Genomic DNA, 17,618 nt, shown 5'->3' with positions numbered 1-17,618 from the left:
GCTTCCATATAAGCCTTGACACAAGCCTAGATTGTGAGAAAAATGGATGCAGCAATTGCTTCTATTGTATTCTCAGTACTAGCCCTTGGCATTCTAAGTTACACAATCAAACTAGCCAACAAATATTGGTTTAGGCCAAAGCAAGTGGAGAAGCGGCTGAGAGATATAGGGTTCGGAGGAAACCCTTACAGGATCATCTTTGGAGACGCAAAAGATGTGGAGGGAATGAGAGCAGAGGTCACCTCCAAGCCTATGGAACTCTCCGACGACGTGGCATCTCGAATTCTACCGTATCACAACCATCTGGTCCAGAAGTATGGTATGTATGATTACACAAACCCAAAGTAGTATCTGCTCAACTGTTAATTAATTATTTGCATGCATGCATGTACAGGAAAAAAGTACTTCATGTGGTTTGGTCCAAAAGCAAGGATTGGCATAATGGATCCGGCGCTAGTGAAGGAGATTCTGTCCAGACCTAACGATTTCCGAAAGCCAAGCAAAGATCAAATGGCTGAGGTGCTTGTAGGTGGACTCTTTACTAGTGAGGGTAATGTATGGGCTAAACACAAGAAGGTTCTTAACCCTAGTTTTCACATTGAGAAGATTAAGGTATGTAGCTGCTTTTCGATACCTAATATATATATATATATAGATCACATGCATTCATGACAAATAGTATTCACGATTTTGTTATGTCTTGGAAAGAACATGGTACCATCAATTGTGGACAGCTGCACGGAAATGATGAACAAGTGGAACGTGTCACTAGACGCGAAGGAATCAGTTGAGGTTGATATGTGGCCAGAAGTAGAGGCTTTAACATTCAATATAATGTGCAATACACTTGTAGTTGGCCGGAGTATTGAAGAAACACAAAAGATATATAAACTCCGGGTTAAGGTGAACCAACAAGCAGCCAAACTAGCAAAGCTCATGATCTTTCCCGGATGGTGGTAAGTTACCATTACCAGTTCACCACACTAACCACTCATTAATGTTAATATATAGTTTTTGTAGAGAACCATTCCTTCTAAAACCTTAAGGTGTTAGAGGAGGCCCCTTTATGGATCTTATACTTGTATTTCAACACTCCCCCTCACTCGAAATCCCATTATTTGGGTTGAAGAGTGGATCACGGGCGCCCATCTTTGGGGCATAAATTGCCTTCGTGTCCATTTTAAATTGTGAGAATATTGGGGGTGGCAGGGGTTCGAACTCGAGACCTCCCGCCAAACCTCGCTCTGATACCATGTAGAGAACCATTCCCTCTAAAACCTTAAGGTGTTAGAGGAGGCCCCTTTATGGATCTTATACTTGTATTTCAACAGTTTTCACTTTCTACGTGTTTCCTGAGTCTAATTAGCATTTTGAAATGAATGCAGGAATCTACCAACTAAGGAGCTGAAGATTTTGAAAGAAGCTCATAGAGAAATTGGGATTCTAATAAAGCAAGGGGTGACTAAGAGACTGGAAGCAATGAAAAATGGAGCAAGTAATCCTGGTGATATGTTGGGCTTAATGTTGGAGGCTTATCAAGATGAAACAAGTGGATTTACTCTAGAGGATGTGATTGAAGAGTGTAGAAGTTTTCACTTCATTGGACCCGAGTCTACAGCACGGTCATTGGTATGGGTACTCTATGTTCTGAGCCACTATCCGGAATGGCAAGAAAAAGCAAGAGAAGAGATTTTGCAGGTTTTTGGAGATCAGAAGCCCAATGTTGAAGGACTGAGCCAACTCAAGATTGTAAGCCTTTCTTCTTAATCTAATGCATAATAAGCAAACATATATAAATGATACCAAAGATGACGACACTTACAAGATCTTAACAATTTCAGGTGACAATGATTGTGTACGAGGTACTAAGATTATATCCACCAACTAGTATGGTTCACCGATCTATCTCCAAAGATACAAAGTTAGGAGACATGGTTCTACCAGGCTGGGTCCAGATTACCATACCCATAACCTTAATGAATCACGACCCTGATATCTGGGGTGAGGATGTGAAACAGTTCAAGCCCGAAAGATTTGCAGAAGGCGTTTTCAACTCAAAGATGCAATCCATATTCTTAGCATTCGCAGGAGGTCCTCGAAAATGCATTGGACAAAGCATGGCAATGGTGACAGATAAATTTGTGATCGCAACTATTTTACAACGCTACATATTAGAGCTTTCTCCCTCGTATCTGCATGCTCCCAAACATTCCTTCCTCCTCATACCTCAGCATGGAATGAAACTTGTTGTGCGCAAACGTGTCTAGCCACTAAAACAGTCCATCAAGAATAAATTTCTTGTGCTTGTCTGGATATCTACTTGTTTTTATCATTTAAATATTCTCCGATTATGTTTGTTGTGATGTGTGTTAATAAATTATGAGAAGTATCTCATTGTTTCTTTACTATCTAAGAATGTAAGTGGAGTCATTGTTTGTAAGCAAATAAATTATGAAAGTGTGTGGCGGTGTCGCTATTGGTCTCCCAATTAGGCCGAGACATGGAAATTTCTTCAGCAAGCACAAGAAACAGGAACAAAGACAACGAAGTATAGCATTGCATTCAAGAGTGCAGTTTGAAAAAGAGGGTGATCATGGCATGAAGCACTCAGAGTGTATGTATTGATATAATGTGTATTGATATAATGTGCATCCACTGCACTCTATTTTTTTAATCTTATTGAACAAATTTTATTTGAACTATACATGTATGAATGGGTTGTTCACTTCAATATAAACCGTTTTTCAGAATGCCTTCCTAGAGCTTATGTCACTTGAGTATGGGGTATGTATATATGGTTTAAGATGAGCAAAAATCTAAGGTTGCTAGGGTGTGGATAATTTGGTTTTTGTTGTCTCACCGTTTGTGTGAGTTTTGTTATTTTCTCATCATTTTGTCTGAGTATGATGTTTTATTTAGTAATAAAAGTTGTTAGGGGATTGCATTCACAGTCGATAACTCAAACTGGTTATATCAAATATATAACTGGACTTCCATGTTAAGTTTATTGACAGTTCTGGTTAAATCACAAATTCTCGACATCATCACTGCTCCCAATTCCCCGAAGATATAGTTTTAAATAAAATAAAACGAGGCTAAAATATACTCATGGATCTAGAGGAAAAAGTTATCAACTAATTTAAATTTTATTACAAATTTTTCATGTCTGCCTGTCTTCTGATCAACTCATGCCCAGGAAACTAGGCTAAAAAATATGGAATAATTTCAGAAAATATTAATTAATCAAGAACACTTTATAATGACTCGATGCACCTCAAGTAGGAACAATTATCTCTCATTTTCATCAGAAGCTTAGTTGAAGCTGCAGGTTTTCATCACACACTGAATGAGCATCGAATCTGAGTAATGCTGTCTTACTCTACAATTTAATGCTTCGTCCAATTTATTTTACAAGGCATTTTCATCTGTCCATTGAAGCAGACAAAAAACTGAGGATAAAGGCATCTAGATCACCTTCAAGAACAGAGTCGGGTCCGAAACTTCACAGTTAGTACGCAGATCCTTGACCATGCAGTACACAAATTAGGAATTATTCTTACAAAAACAAACTCCTCCAAAACAAAACATTTTTATCATTGCTGCGTACAAAGAAACGTCTTAATTATAGTATGTAATATTGTACTAATAATATGCATGTGTGACCTTAAATAAAACTCCTCCCATGACGGGAGTAGTGATCTGTAGTTGTAAGTTGGAGCAAAGTACAATTTGCCTGAACTACCCAGCTATCTATCCTTCAATGTGGTCAGCATAAGCTTTTTACAGGGTCCAAGCAAAGGCAGACAAGACAACAAGTACTACTACACCGACTTCTCACACAAGATATTAATATGAATGGGAGATATAGGTGGTTACTATTCAACAGATTTATTTTGTGTTTATAATCGATCTATCATCAGTCAATATATTTATATGAAGAAATTTTCTAATTAATTACGTGGCACGGTAAAGTAATTTTATTCCATTTTTCTAATTTTTTTAAAATTTTGAAATATAAATTTCAGTATTAGAAGAAAATATCAAAATTAACTTTTCCACTTTCGAAAATGTTGGAAGCAGCAAGTTGCAAAATCTCATTTCATATTTATCCGTTCTCGTAACAGTATGTTAAGATTAAATAACAATTAAATTAGCTATTTTAAAAAAAAACAATTAAATAAGCAATTTAAGTCATTTATGCAGTAGTTACCATAGTTATTACATATTTACTGTTTTTTTTGTCAGATACGTATTACTATTTAACCTTTCTCTTGTTAAACATCATTTTCACTATCGTTGTTTTTAATATTGACTATAATAATTAATTCATGCATGTAATCTCATCTTTATCTTTAAAATTAATTAAAACAGTGTATAAATTCTCCTTTTCCTCAGTTCTGAGTCCAAAAATCTTTTATCTAGACTAATCAATTTAATTTAAAAAAGATAAAATAGAGTGAAATTTGAAATAACTTTGAATCAAATAACTCTTCTGCCATGGTAGGGCTGCATGAGTTGCAGACTTGCAGTTATAGGTCAGCTTCTACATTACTGCTCCTCACCCACCAGTTTTAAATGTATGCTCTCCCGTCTTTTTCATTTTATACAATTTTTACTTAACTTCAAACAGATTTTAATGATGTATTTGACGAATCAAATATCATGGTCTAATAATAAAGCAAATATATATAATATAAATTATAACAAATTATATAAATATTTAAATATTAAATTTATATTCAAAAATATAAATAATTATTATTTATAAAACTACATATTTAACATGTCAAGCAAGAACTTAGGGACAGGCAGAGGGAGTAATTACTAAGGCCATCTCCAGCAGTTGTGATCCAAAAATCCAAATTTGATTCTGATCTAAATATCTGATCAACTACAGCAGCGTGATCCAAATTCTGATCCAAATTACTTTTTGTATATTAAATTACATAAATTTTATATTAAAATTAAACTATATAATCTCAAATTTAATTTTTAATCATTATTAACTACTTATATTATACGTAATTAAATAATTTAATTATTATTTAACATCGATCAAAGTATATCAAAATTAAGAACATGAAGATGAAACTCAAGGATCTCAAAATGACATGATAGCTACGTATAATGTTTTTGATTATCTCGGAGGAAACGGAAATAATTAGTTCGACTAAATCGAAATTTATATTTATTGTACTGTTTTCTAGTCATTTCCCGGTATTGTAATTGTATTTTATGCATTGTATGTACCTTTTATTTTATGCATGTAATGTACTTTTTTTTAATTTCAAAGAAATTTATTTTCCTATTATTCTAAGTTTTACTAAAACATTAATTTTATTAATTATTAATTATAAATTATTATTAATTAAGTATTAATAATCACAAAATAATTTTAAATCCGATAAACAAAATAATAAAATCATTATTTTATAATAAAGTAGGTGGTGATCAAAATTTGGATCAGTATTATTCACTGATCCAAATTTGGATCACTGTTGGAGGAAAATTTGGAATAATTTGCCTTAAATTTGGATCTTTGGATCGGGTTTGCCCTAAGCTCATGGTAGAGCTCGACTAATCGATCTCAGCTCAGCTGCGCGTCATATTTAATTGATATTCCCCGCAAGTTCTAAATGTAGATACTATTAATATATCTTTAATCTTTGATAACCTTACAAACACGAGAGAGGCAAAGGAGTCACAGCCAGCTGGGTCTTAACCGTTTGAGTACCCATGTGCAAATTTAAAAAGCCATTCTGGCTAACCATCTATATAATATTCCAATTCACATCCGTCTCAAATTGGCGTTACGAGCGAATCTTTATTGAGGCCATCAACCGATTTTACTTGAATAAGCAGTCGATGAAAACTGAATGATGCAGTATGACTGATAATTTTGTGAAACAGCTTTTTTTTAATTCATATATATAATATTATACATAAGCTAGTAATCAAATATAAATCAAATCTTAAATACAAACTAAAAACATGTTTCAAAATCACAATTTACAACTACAAAAATCATTAGTTTATATTTCATTAATCATTGTTTTACAAGTGGCGATGACTATTAATGATGGTATATGGTGGTATCCAATTATAAAAAATGATGGTAATGATGTGAGGAGGTCCCTTATTGTAATAAGAGTAAAATTGATGATTATATACGTTGTAAATATGTGTGTATATGGTACCAGGTCCCTGGCATACATATGTAGGGTTGTAAATGAGTTGATACGCTCGATAGTCGCTTGGTGTTCGGTCCGAAAAAAGCTCGGTTCAATTCATAAACGAGTTAATTTTGAGCACAATTTTAAATTTCGTTTTATAGACGAGCTGAACTTGAGCACAGTAGAGTTCGACTCGATAGTTCGCGAACAAGTTCGAATTATGAGTTCGTGAACATGGTTCGTGAACCTGGCTCATGAGTGTAGTTCGTGAACTAGCTCGTGAACTCGATCTGTGGACTTGGCTTGTGAACTATTATTAATGGATGATTAATTTATTATGAATTTATGATTCCTTAGAGCATAAATTAAAATATTGTTAGAATTTTAATATATATATTTTTAATTAAATTAAATAACAAACAAGCTCGTAAATAAATTTATGAGCATAAGCTAGCTCGTTAGCAAAGTTTATTAAACAAGCTCGTGAACAAAATTAATGAGCGGTTGGTGAACAAAAATTCGTGAGACATGTTCGTGAGCGTAACTTAATGAGCGGTTCGTGAGAAAAAACTCGTGAGACATGTTCGTGAGTGGTTCGCGAGCAGTTCGTGAACATAGTTATTCCTTAATGAGTCGATTCTCAAACAATATTTTTGGCTCAATCCAAGCTCTCATATAATACACAGCCTTTGGCTGTTGGGTGCATATCCAGCGGCTAGGATTATAACCTACGTCTAGCGCTTTTTAAGCGTTGGACGAGACCTGTCCATCGCTTTTTAACCGCTGGACGGGATCATTTTTCCCGTCCAGCGATTATAAACACTGAATGTATTAAACGTAAGTTATAATCCTGGCCGCTGGATATTCATCCACCGCCCAGAAAATTGTATGTTGTTCAACTGGTCGCTGGCATACGTATGCCAGAGACCTGGACCCATGTATTTATATTCGCTAGATATGTTATATATAAATTAGTGATATGTTATGTACAAATTAGTGATTTCTGTAGTTCAAAATAGAGATAAAAAACTGACCAAAAACTGGAATTTTTAGTTTTTAAACTAATTTGATTTGTATTGGAGTAGAATATATATGAATTTAATTATAATAACTTTTAAATTTGTATTGGATACGGAGACCAAGAAAAAATGTATGAAATGAGTAAAGTTAGATGAAAAGTGGTTAAAGTAGTGGGATCCATTTATTTTTAATAATAGATTTGAGATACTGGAGTAAAGTAATGGGTGTAATAGTGTTTTTATTATTATACAATGGAGATAGTGGAAGAAAGTATGGGGTGTAATAGTGTTTTATATTGTAAAAAAATTTTATTTTAGAAATGTTTAGAAATAATGAGACATCCGGGAAACCGTAAAGAAAATGGTATAAAAATGAGGACACAGCAAGTAGTTACATATAAAAGGATTCTCACATGATGGCCCCCAAATCATAAACAATGTAGCTGCAAGCCAGATTTTTCATTAATATTGAAATAAATAAAGCTTGATTTTCCTCGTACAGCACATCCACATCAGCCATAATTCAGTTGAAACACTGTCTATAAAAGCCAGTGGTGCTTATTTAGTTTCCATATAAGCCTCGACACAAGCTGAAGTTGAGTGAAAAATGGATGCAGCACTTGCTTCTATCGTATTCTCGGTAATAGCCCTTGGCATTCTACGCTACACAATCATCCTAGCAAACAAATATTGGTTTAGGCCAAAGCAACTCGAGAAGCGGCTGAGGGATCTAGGGTTCCGGGGAAATCCTTACAGGATCATCTTTGGAGACATAAAAGATGTGGAGGGAATGAGAGCACAAGTCACATCCGAGCCTATGGAACTCTCCGACGACGTGGCGTCTCGAATTCTACCGTATCACAACCATCTGGTCCAGACGTATGGTATGTATGATTACACAAACCCAACCTATCTATCTGCTCAAGTGTTATAAATTATATACATGCATGCATGTACAGGAAAAAAGTATATCTTGTGGTTTGGCGTGAAACCAAGGCTGGGCATAATGGATCCGGCGCTAGTGAAGGAGATCCTATCCAGACCAAGCGATTTCCAAAAGCCAAGAAAAGATCAAATGGCTGAGGTGCTTGGAGGTGGACTCTTCACTACTGAGGGTAGTGTATGGACTAAACACAAGAAGATTCTTAACCCTAGTTTTCACATTGAGAAGATTAAGGTATATTGTAGCTGCTTTTCTATACTTAATTTATATATAGATCACATGCATTCATGGCAATTAGTATTCATGATCTTCTTCTTAATTGTTTCCAATTAAATTTCTTATGTCTTGGAAAGAACATGGTACCATCAATTGTGGACAGCTGCACGGAAATGATGAACAAGTGGAACGTGTCATTAGACGCGAAGGAATCCGTTGAGGTTGATATGTTGCCAGAAGTAGAGGCTTTAACATTCAATATAATGTGCAATGCACTTGTAGTAGGCCGGAGTATCGAAGAAACAGAAAAGATACATAAACTCCGGCTTAAGGTGAACCAACAAGCAGAAAAACTAGCAAAGCTCATGATCTTTCCGGGATGGTGGTAAGTTACCATAATTACCTGCAGTTTACCACTAACCACTCATTATTAATATTTCCTCTGTCCCACCCAATTATATTCATCAGGTGTGGATACGCAGACCAAGAAAAAGTATAAAAAAAGAGTAAATTTAGATTAAAAGTACTGGTTAAAGTGATGGTACCTGTTTATATTTAATAATAGATTTGCGATAGAGAAGGAAACTAGTTGGTGTAACGGTGTTTATATTATTATCGATAGGAGATAGTGGAAGAAAGTAGTGCGTAAAAGTATTTTCACTTTCTACGTGTCTTCCTGAATCTAAGCATTTTGAAATGAGTGCAGGAATCTACCAACTAAGGATGTGAAGATTTTGAAGGACGCTCATAGAGAAATTGGAATTCTAACAAAGCAAGTGGTGACTAAGAGGCTGGAAGCAATGAAGAAAGGAGCAAGTAATCCTGGTGATATGTTGGGTTCAATGTTGGACGCTTATCAAGATGAAACAAGTGGATTTACTCTAGAGGATGTGATTGAAGAGTGTAGAAGTTTTCACTTCGTAGGACCCGAAACTACATCACGGTCATTAGTATGGGTACTCTATGTGCTGAGCCACTATCCGGAATGGCAAGAAAAAGCAAGAGAAGAGATTTTGCAGGTTTTTGGAGATCAAAAGCCCAATGTCCAAGGACTAAGCCAACTCAAGATTGTAAGCCTTTCCTCGTAATCTAATGCATAATAAGCAAACATATACAAAAAAAGAACTAATAGTTTTGATGATAAATGATTTTCAAAGATGCCGACACTTACAAAATTCCAACGATCTCAGGTGACAATGATTGTGTACGAAGTATTGAGATTATATCCACCAACTGGTGTGATTCACCGATCTATCTCCAAAGATACCAAGTTAGGAGATATGGTTATACCAGGCTGGGTCCAGCTCACCATACCCATAACCTTAATAAATCACGACCCTGATATCTGGGGAGAGGATGTGAAACAGTTCAAACCCGAAAGATTTGCAGAAGGCGTTTTCAACTCAAAGATGCAATCCATATTCTTAGCATTCGCAGGAGGTCCTCGAAAATGTATTGGACAAAGTATGGCAATGGTGACAGCCAAATTTGTGATCGCAACTATCTTGCAACGCTACCGCTTAGAGCTTTCTCCCTCGTATTTGCATGCTCCCAAACATTCCTTCCTCCTCATACCTCAGCATGGAATGAAACTTGTTGTGAGCAAACGTGTCTAGCCACTACTCAAACAGTCCGTCAAGAATAAATCATGTTCGGTGTGATATATATATATATGTGTGTGTTAATAAATTATGAGAAGTATCTCATTGTATTTTTACTACCGAAGAATGTAAGTCCAGTTATTGATTGTAAGCAAAGAAATTATGAAAAGTGTGTGGCAGTACTGTTCCATATTGGCCTGCCAATTGTGTGGAGACATCGAAATTTCTGGAACAAAGACAACGAAGATTATTGCATCCAAGATTCTGGAACAAAGACAACGAAGATTATTGCATCGAAGAGTGCGGTTCGAAAAAGAGAATGATCATGGCACCAAGCACTCATAGTGATTATATTGATATAATGTGCATCCACTGCACTCTACCTCTTTTATCTTATTTGAACAATTTTATTTGAATTATATATGCAGGAATGAGTTATTAACTTGAATAAAAACCGTTCTTCTGAATGCCTTGCTAGAGTTTGACCTTGATGGGTTATACACTTTTCGATTGGTTGTACACGTACCATAACACACAAATATCACGCTGTTGTGCTCAAAGACTTTAACCTAAGAGGAGTGCTAAATGCACTTAATTGTATACATAAAATTTATAGGTGACAATTGATGTGGAGTGTATTAATTAGGGGTGTGCATGGTGCCGGTTCTGGACATTAACCGTTACCAAACCGATGAATGCGGTTCGGTTCGGTTAATCATCATTAACCGTAACCGCACCAATTAAAACAGTTTTTCGGTTGCGGTTAACCATTAGTCGGTTGCGGTTTTTTTTCGGTTTTTCCACTATTATTTGCTACTCTTGTGCATAATGAATTTTTTAAAAAAATATAAAATTTTCATGAACATGTACAATATGTTCGGTTACTATTTACTATTGTTTCTATATAAGGATATAGGAAACATTACATACTTTCATCTAAAAAAACCTTAATACACAATAAAAACTAAAACATACGTATTTTGACAAGAAATTAGATGATGTCAAGTCAATAAAATTACCCAAAATCAACTAATCATGAAATTCAAATAAAAAAATGTTCAAAAAGTACATAAATAAAAATAAGTAGAATAAGTTTCATAATAAAATTTGATCAGCAGATTAACAGCAAAAATATTTCTACTTTGTGGCAAATCACAATAGCCCTAGTTTTCGATCAAGCGCTCCTCCAAATATTTGGGTGCCCGGTTATTTAAGTGACTCAGCAAGTATGCAAGTACGAAGAAGAACCTCCATATAAAATTAGATGTGAAATTTTAAAATGACTAAAATGCTTTATTACTATTTATATATATATATATATATATAGGCTTTTGATCAAATACATTCTTTTTCTTAAATACAAACTGTGAACTAATCTCAGCCCTTGCTTATTTGAATTTATTTTACAATCTCAGCCGTTAGATCTAGAAAATAAAAAATAACAAAAAGTCAAAGATTTAGTCTAATTAATCTCATAATTGAATTCAGTTTCTCTCACTTCCATGCTTATTGTCTCTCTGCTCTTTCTCTCTCTACAATTTTCACTGCAGCGAGTGCGTTTACTGTGGCGAGTGTTTCTGTGCTATCTCTACAGCAACTTAGGTGATCAATTCGGTTCTGTGTTGTCGGTCTTAGTGTGTGAATTTGGATGTTGAAGATGATTATAACTGATTTGACTAAAATCGCTGATAATCAAGGTAATTTTTTTATTGATTTCAGCTTTGTATATGCTTGTAGGTGAATTTGTATGTAATTTGTAGTATTACTTGTGTATATGATTCTATTTTGATGAGGTTGAGTATGAATATTAAGCTGATTAGCAGTTTATGTCGTACGAGTTAGTTTTCTGAATATTTTTGCTGAAAATTGAGTAGTTGTAGTGATAGGTATAATGTTTGGGGAGATAGTAGAGTTATATAAACAATAAATCACAGTTTTGCTCAGGTATGATCACTGAAAACAGATCAGTTGCCTTCACGCATGTTGTTTGTAAGATAGTAGAGTTATCTAATAATAAATCACAGTTTTTTAAGTTGATGATCACCTAAACATACCAGTTGCAGTGATGAATATAATGTTTGAGAGGTATTATAGTCATAAAATGAATAAATCATAGTTTTTTAAAAGCTGATCATTGAAACAGAGAATGTCGAGTGATGAATTTGTGTTTTTGCAGCTATGTAATTTAGATTTTATAATAAACTGATTATATAAAGAGAAGAATTAATGTGTATTTTTTGTGAACATGTGTTTTACAGGATCTGTTTGTGGTGATTCGTCTCGGATCAGTAGCTCTGTTACAGATGATGTGAGCGTAGATAATAGCTCAAATGAGAGTGAAGGTGTTGCATGCTCTAGAATATCTCCTGGTGGTAATAGCTATTATGTACCTGTTGTTGATGCTGTTTTTATTCCTTATGCTGATCAGAGATTTGAAAGCCTAGATAAATGTTTTAAGTTTTATAAGGAGTATGGTAGATATAGTGGTTTTGATGTTCGAAAAGGATGTGATAAGAAGGATGAACATGGCACTACTATTTTGAAGCATTTTGTATGTAGTAGAGAAGGGTTTAATGAGTTGTTTCGGGGTAAAGTTGTGAAAGGGCGAAGGACTGTTTCTCGGAGGTGTGGGTGCAAAGCAAGAATAGTTGTGAAGTTAGTGCAGTTGAATAGTTATGCTGTGTTTAATTTTGTGGAGGAACATAATCATCCTTTAGTTGAAGAAAGTTGTAGGCAGTTTTTGAAAGTAAATAGGGAGATGACTATGGGTTTGAGAAGTATTGTTTTTGATGCGGCAAAAGTGAATATTGGTTGCAGCAAGAGTTTTAGCTTGGCAAAGGAAATGTACGGTGGTTATTCAAATGTAGGTGCTACCTTGCGTGACTTTAGAAATTTTAATCGAGATTTAAAAGAATATGTAGGGGAGAAAGATGGGCAGATGATCATAGACAAGTTTAAGGTGATGCAGGAGACTTCATCGTCGTTTTATTATGCTTATGATGTTGATTCTGCCGGCCATTTGACAAAGCTTTTTTGGGCTGATCCTGTTGGTCGTAAAAATTTTGAAATATTTGGTGATGCGGTATCATTTGATGCGACGTTTGATACTAATAAGTAAGGATATGTTTGTTTTTGTGTTTGTGTTTTTTGTATATGGTTGGTTCTTGGCTTTAACAGAAATCAGTGAATCACTAATTTTGAAAGTTGTTTTTTATGCTTCAGATATAATATGGTTTTCGCGCCATTCACTGGTGTGGACAAACACGACAGATGTGTTACATTTGCAGCGTGTCTTTTATCACATGAAAGTGTTAGTGATTATAGTTGGGCTTTTGAACAATTGGTGAAGGCGATGGGAAGAAATCCGGTGATTATTATTACTGACCAATGCCCTGCCATGAAGGTAGCAGTTCCTGCAGTGTTTTCTGACGCTAATGGTTTGGTGCCTACAAAGCATAGACTATGTATGTGGCACATTATGAACAAATTTCCGATAAAGGTGTAGTATTCAAAATTTATTTGTTTTTGTAGTTTATATGTAGATAATATTTAATAGTTGTAATGTTCAACTCTGTTTAATTGTGTTTTGCAGCTTGGTAATCGTTTGTGCAAGGAGACAGATTTTATGGAAAAAATGAAGAAGTTTATTTGGTCTTCGATTTTAGAGATTGATGAATTTGAGAAAGGTTGGGAGGAAGTTATAAAGGAGTTCAAATTAGAGGGGAACAAGTGGTTGCAGGATATGTACGAAATTAGGAGTTCCTGGATTCCAGCATACTTCAGGAATGATCCAATGTTTGGTTTGTTGAGAACCACGTCAAGGTCAGAGAGTGAGAATTTCTTTTTCTCACAGTTTCACAGGCAAGGCGACAGTTTATGTGAATTTTGGATTCGATATCAGAGTGCGATGGACAGGCAGAGGAATGAAAGAAAGAGGTTGGATAATGAATCAAATTCTAGCGTTCCTACATCAGTGTCTACATGGTTCATTGAAGATGATGCTGCAAAACTGTTCACACGCTCAATTTTCTATAAGGTTCAGGAGGAGATCATTGCGTCTTGTTTAGATATGCAGATCAAACGTATGAGTGATGAGGTTGATGGAGTTACTAATTTTGAGATTAGGGATGTTAAAGTGCAAGATAAACTGTTTAAGGTAATAATTTAAGTCTTTTCTTTAATGTTTTAGTGATCTTTTTTATATATGTTCTTGTTTATGTAGTAGAAAGTAGGTCTAAATGACATCCCCCCCTAGATGTCACCTCCCACCCCTTAGTTGTCATCACCCCCCAGATAATAGTTTAGTTAATTTTATTGATATGGTAAAAAACTATCTGTGATTTAGAGCTCCTGTAATAATGGATTTTTCTTTTAGGGATAGTGGTTTTTGATTAACTGACTTAATGATAGTAGGCCTAAATGACATCCCCCCCCCTAGATGTCACCACCCACCCCTTAGTTGTCATCCTCCCCCCCCCCCCCCAGATTATAGTTTGCTGAATTTTAGTGATATGGTAGAGCTATCAATGATTTAGAGTTCATGTAATATAATGGATTTTTCCTGTGAGGATAGTGTTTTTTGATTAATTGAATGAGGCCTAAATGACATCCCACCCCCCCTAGATGTCACCACCCACCCCTTAGTTGTCATCAGCCCACCCGTTGGTATTAGTTTGCTTAATTTTAGTAATTTTAGTCATTTTTGATTAAATGAATTAATGATATCTTCTGTTTTTTGCAGGTTTCCGTGAGTAGAAATCATGTAGTTTGCTCTTGCAAGAAATTTGTTATGTGTGGTATTGTGTGTAGGCACTCATTTTGTGGGTTGAAACACATCGGAGTTACTAAGTTTCCTAGGAGTCTTGTTTTGAATCGCTGGATGAAAATCGCTGAATCTGGGACTTCATTAAGTTCTGTTTCTAATGACTATTTCAAGATGGAGCATGTATCCATGAAGTTGACAGATATTTGGTATGATTTTCGCCAAGTGGTAGACAAAGCTGGTGTGCAAACAGATAGGCTTGATTATGTTCACAAGGTTATAAAACAGTTGAATACTGATCTTGACAGTCAAGGGGTGGATGTTGATTTTACAAAGAGGGATCACATGGCTGCTATGGTTGGGGAAGAGCCTGGAGGAGATTTGACCGTTCTTGCACCGAATGTTTGTAAGAACAAGGGGAATTTTTTTAAGAGACTGATTAGCGAAAGGGAGAAAGTTGTGATCAAATCAAAGAAAAGAATACGAAAATGCAAGGAATGTAGCGCAGTTACTCATGATTTGAGAACTTGTCCAAATAGGAAGAAAGGCGATTCATGATTAATTTTTTATATCTGTTTAGTTTGAAGAACAATGTAAATTGAAATACAATTTTAAATAGTTGATATGGAACTACAATTTTTTCATTAAACAGTTTTGTGATGAGTTTTTTTTTAGTTGGTAAATTTTTCTGCTATTTTTTTGTAATTCGATGAAAAATTTGAAAGTGATGATGCAAGTATATTAGTGATTTTTATCTTGCTATTTTAGTAATACATGAGTTATATAGTAGTGATTTTGTTGTATTATTTTAGTGATGCATACATGATATAATAGTGATTTAAGGGTTATTTTTTTGGCTTTTGTATAAAACAGTGCATCTCTAGTGATAACCTGGAAGTCCATTAAACTTTACAAATACTATCATTGTAAATGTGTTGATATAAGCAATATTTGAAATAGAGCACTGAAATAGTTGAATAACATCCAGAAAAAGATTCATTACTCATAAATTGATCCATTCACCAGAAATATTACATAATTGTCATAGTTATAAAGTCATTGATTCACCACAACCAACACATAATTGTCAAAATGATTTAGAAAGACAGATACTAAAAGATGATGACAAGAATAAGTTTCTTGCAAAAAACATAATCTTGCGATATAAGTTCTGAATTGATTTGAAGACTACTAATCAACTCTAGTTCTTTTTTGCTGCCTCTTCAAAAGTGGATGACAAATTCTTTGCAAATCTAACCATCTTCTTTTCTTTGGGACCTGTGTCAGTGCGCCTTGATGTTGGTGATGAGTTCAGTATATTCACGAGCTTTTTCTGTGCAACTTTGTTGAACAAATCAGTTGCTTCTTTGAGGATCGAAGTTCTTTTCTCATTGAGGGGGAAAGACAATATAGCACTGTTGTACTTGACCCTGAGCTTTGTGATCTGGCTTTCTTGGAGACTCTAAACAAAATAAATTTAGATGGTATTTAGTAGATGAATCAAGAGATTTAATATATCACTCAACAATTTGTAGTAAACCTGACTAAAAGGGTGAGTGTGCTTACTTCATTTTTAAATCCAGTTTCCCAGTTTTTTGGATCACCCTTATAGGTCTCCATGTGCCGCATCAAAAAAATTCCACAATCTCTATGATTCTCCTTTGTCTGCCAGGGCATCTTCATCAAGGTGGGTTTCATGTTATGCAGCTTCTTGGTCAAAGTTGACAACCCTTTTGCTTGCAAGTATTTTATGAAGTTGGTATGCTGTAAAATTTATAGGTTATACAGTATGAGAAGAATATGATTAATCTGTGATTAACAGGAGCCATCTTTAGTGATTTAAATTGAAGGTTTTAATAGTTCTTACCAACATATCTGGTACCTCTCCATAGAAAATCTCCTCATGCTCATCCCTCTTTATATTGTCGATGATTTCATATGTTGTTTTTTTCAGGTGATAAGTGATCAAGTAGAAATGATCATACTTATGAATTGGGAAGAAAACCTGGAAAGAGCATAAAATAAATACATTTAACATATTATTGTGGATGGTTATTTATGAAGGTACTGTATTTTTATACCATTTCCAAATCATCTATTTTGTTGCGTCCTGCTTTGGTGAGAATGTCATCCATGTTTTTTGAAAAAACTGAAGAACGTTGGTGAATAGTCTTCTTCTCATCCAAGCTAGGAAACTGCAGTGAAAACATGGTAAGTTAGAATACAGATTTTATCGTCTCCTTTTATGAAGAAGCAAAGACAGATATTTTAGAAATATTTAATTTATTTTTACCAAACTCCCAATAGTGCAGAAGAGGCGCAATGGTGATTCGTCTGCTTTGTAATTCTCCTTGTTGTTTAAAATGATGGCCCACATATCAATGACAGAGTAGGATACAGATTTTTTCAGTTTCAATGTCTGCATATACTCTCTTATGCACTCAAAACCATTATACAAGAATAATGGCTCCCTGTAAAAACCGTAAAATGATAAGAATTTATTTTTTCATAAACAAGTGTCATGGTAAAAGTAAATTTACTTACAGCGGGTCTTTGTTCTGAATCAAGAACCTCCACAGTCCTAAATCTTCATTTGTGCATTTGGCTGTGATATCGATTCCTCTTTGAATGTAGGGTGATTTTGCATATCGACCCATCTTGATGTTTCTGGTACTCTTCAATCTTTTTGGTAGTTCAGGAGTTTGGACTTGAGAATTTGGTGTCCCCTCGATTTCTTGTTGGTTGATATCTTCACAGACTTGTTGAATGATATCATTCTCTATCCCAAGTGAAAATGATGGAACATATGAATATTCCTTGTGAAGTTTCTGAGACAAATGATCATTGGTAAGTTGCATGGTCTGGACGTATTGTACAAGATCTATGTCAGCAGTGGCATGTATT

General features: G+C 34.8%; 3 protein-coding genes across 3 annotated transcripts; all 3 read left to right on the top strand.

The window, feature by feature from the left end:
* Positions 1-2,750, top strand: LOC108196898 (cytochrome P450 72A15). Its single transcript, XM_017364380.2, has 5 exons — positions 1-319; positions 395-612; positions 709-956; positions 1,386-1,749; positions 1,842-2,750. Exons 1-5 carry the CDS (start codon positions 43-45, stop codon positions 2,265-2,267), a joined length of 1,533 nt encoding a protein of 510 aa, XP_017219869.1. The 5' UTR covers positions 1-42; the 3' UTR covers positions 2,268-2,750.
* Positions 2,751-7,763: 5,013 nt separating this feature from the next.
* LOC108195800 (cytochrome P450 72A15) lies at positions 7,764-10,419 on the top strand. The gene is made up of 5 exons (XM_017362756.2): positions 7,764-8,076; positions 8,152-8,369; positions 8,489-8,736; positions 9,058-9,421; positions 9,542-10,419. Exons 1-5 carry the CDS (start codon positions 7,800-7,802, stop codon positions 9,965-9,967), a joined length of 1,533 nt encoding a protein of 510 aa, XP_017218245.1. The 5' UTR covers positions 7,764-7,799; the 3' UTR covers positions 9,968-10,419.
* A 1,778-nt stretch (positions 10,420-12,197) lies between these two features.
* Positions 12,198-15,272, top strand: LOC108194904 (protein FAR1-RELATED SEQUENCE 5-like). Its single transcript, XM_017361844.2, has 4 exons — positions 12,198-13,066; positions 13,175-13,451; positions 13,545-14,108; positions 14,694-15,272. Exons 1-4 carry the CDS (start codon positions 12,198-12,200, stop codon positions 15,270-15,272), a joined length of 2,289 nt encoding a protein of 762 aa, XP_017217333.2.
* Positions 15,273-17,618: the final 2,346 nt, after the last annotated feature.

This window comes from Daucus carota, chromosome 7, assembly GCF_001625215.2.
Source record: "Daucus carota subsp. sativus chromosome 7, DH1 v3.0, whole genome shotgun sequence".
NCBI classification, from domain to species: Eukaryota; Viridiplantae; Streptophyta; class Magnoliopsida; order Apiales; family Apiaceae; genus Daucus; species Daucus carota.
This window is presented reverse-complemented; position numbering and strand designations above follow the sequence as displayed.

Coding starts and splice junctions, on each gene's coding strand:
- LOC108196898 (XM_017364380.2), top strand. CDS start 43: ATGGATGCAGCAATTGCTTCTATTGTATTCTCAGTACTAGCCCTTGGC. Junction 320..394: donor CCATCTGGTCCAGAAGTATG/GTATGTATGATT, acceptor ATGCATGTACAG/GAAAAAAGTACTTCATGTGG. Junction 957..1,385: donor ATGATCTTTCCCGGATGGTG/GTAAGTTACCAT, acceptor AAATGAATGCAG/GAATCTACCAACTAAGGAGC.
- LOC108195800 (XM_017362756.2), top strand. CDS start 7,800: ATGGATGCAGCACTTGCTTCTATCGTATTCTCGGTAATAGCCCTTGGC. Junction 8,077..8,151: donor CCATCTGGTCCAGACGTATG/GTATGTATGATT, acceptor ATGCATGTACAG/GAAAAAAGTATATCTTGTGG. Junction 9,422..9,541: donor GACTAAGCCAACTCAAGATT/GTAAGCCTTTCC, acceptor CAACGATCTCAG/GTGACAATGATTGTGTACGA.
- LOC108194904 (XM_017361844.2), top strand. CDS start 12,198: ATGTGTTTTACAGGATCTGTTTGTGGTGATTCGTCTCGGATCAGTAGC. Junction 13,067..13,174: donor GCGACGTTTGATACTAATAA/GTAAGGATATGT, acceptor TTTATGCTTCAG/ATATAATATGGTTTTCGCGC. Junction 13,452..13,544: donor TGAACAAATTTCCGATAAAG/GTGTAGTATTCA, acceptor TGTGTTTTGCAG/CTTGGTAATCGTTTGTGCAA.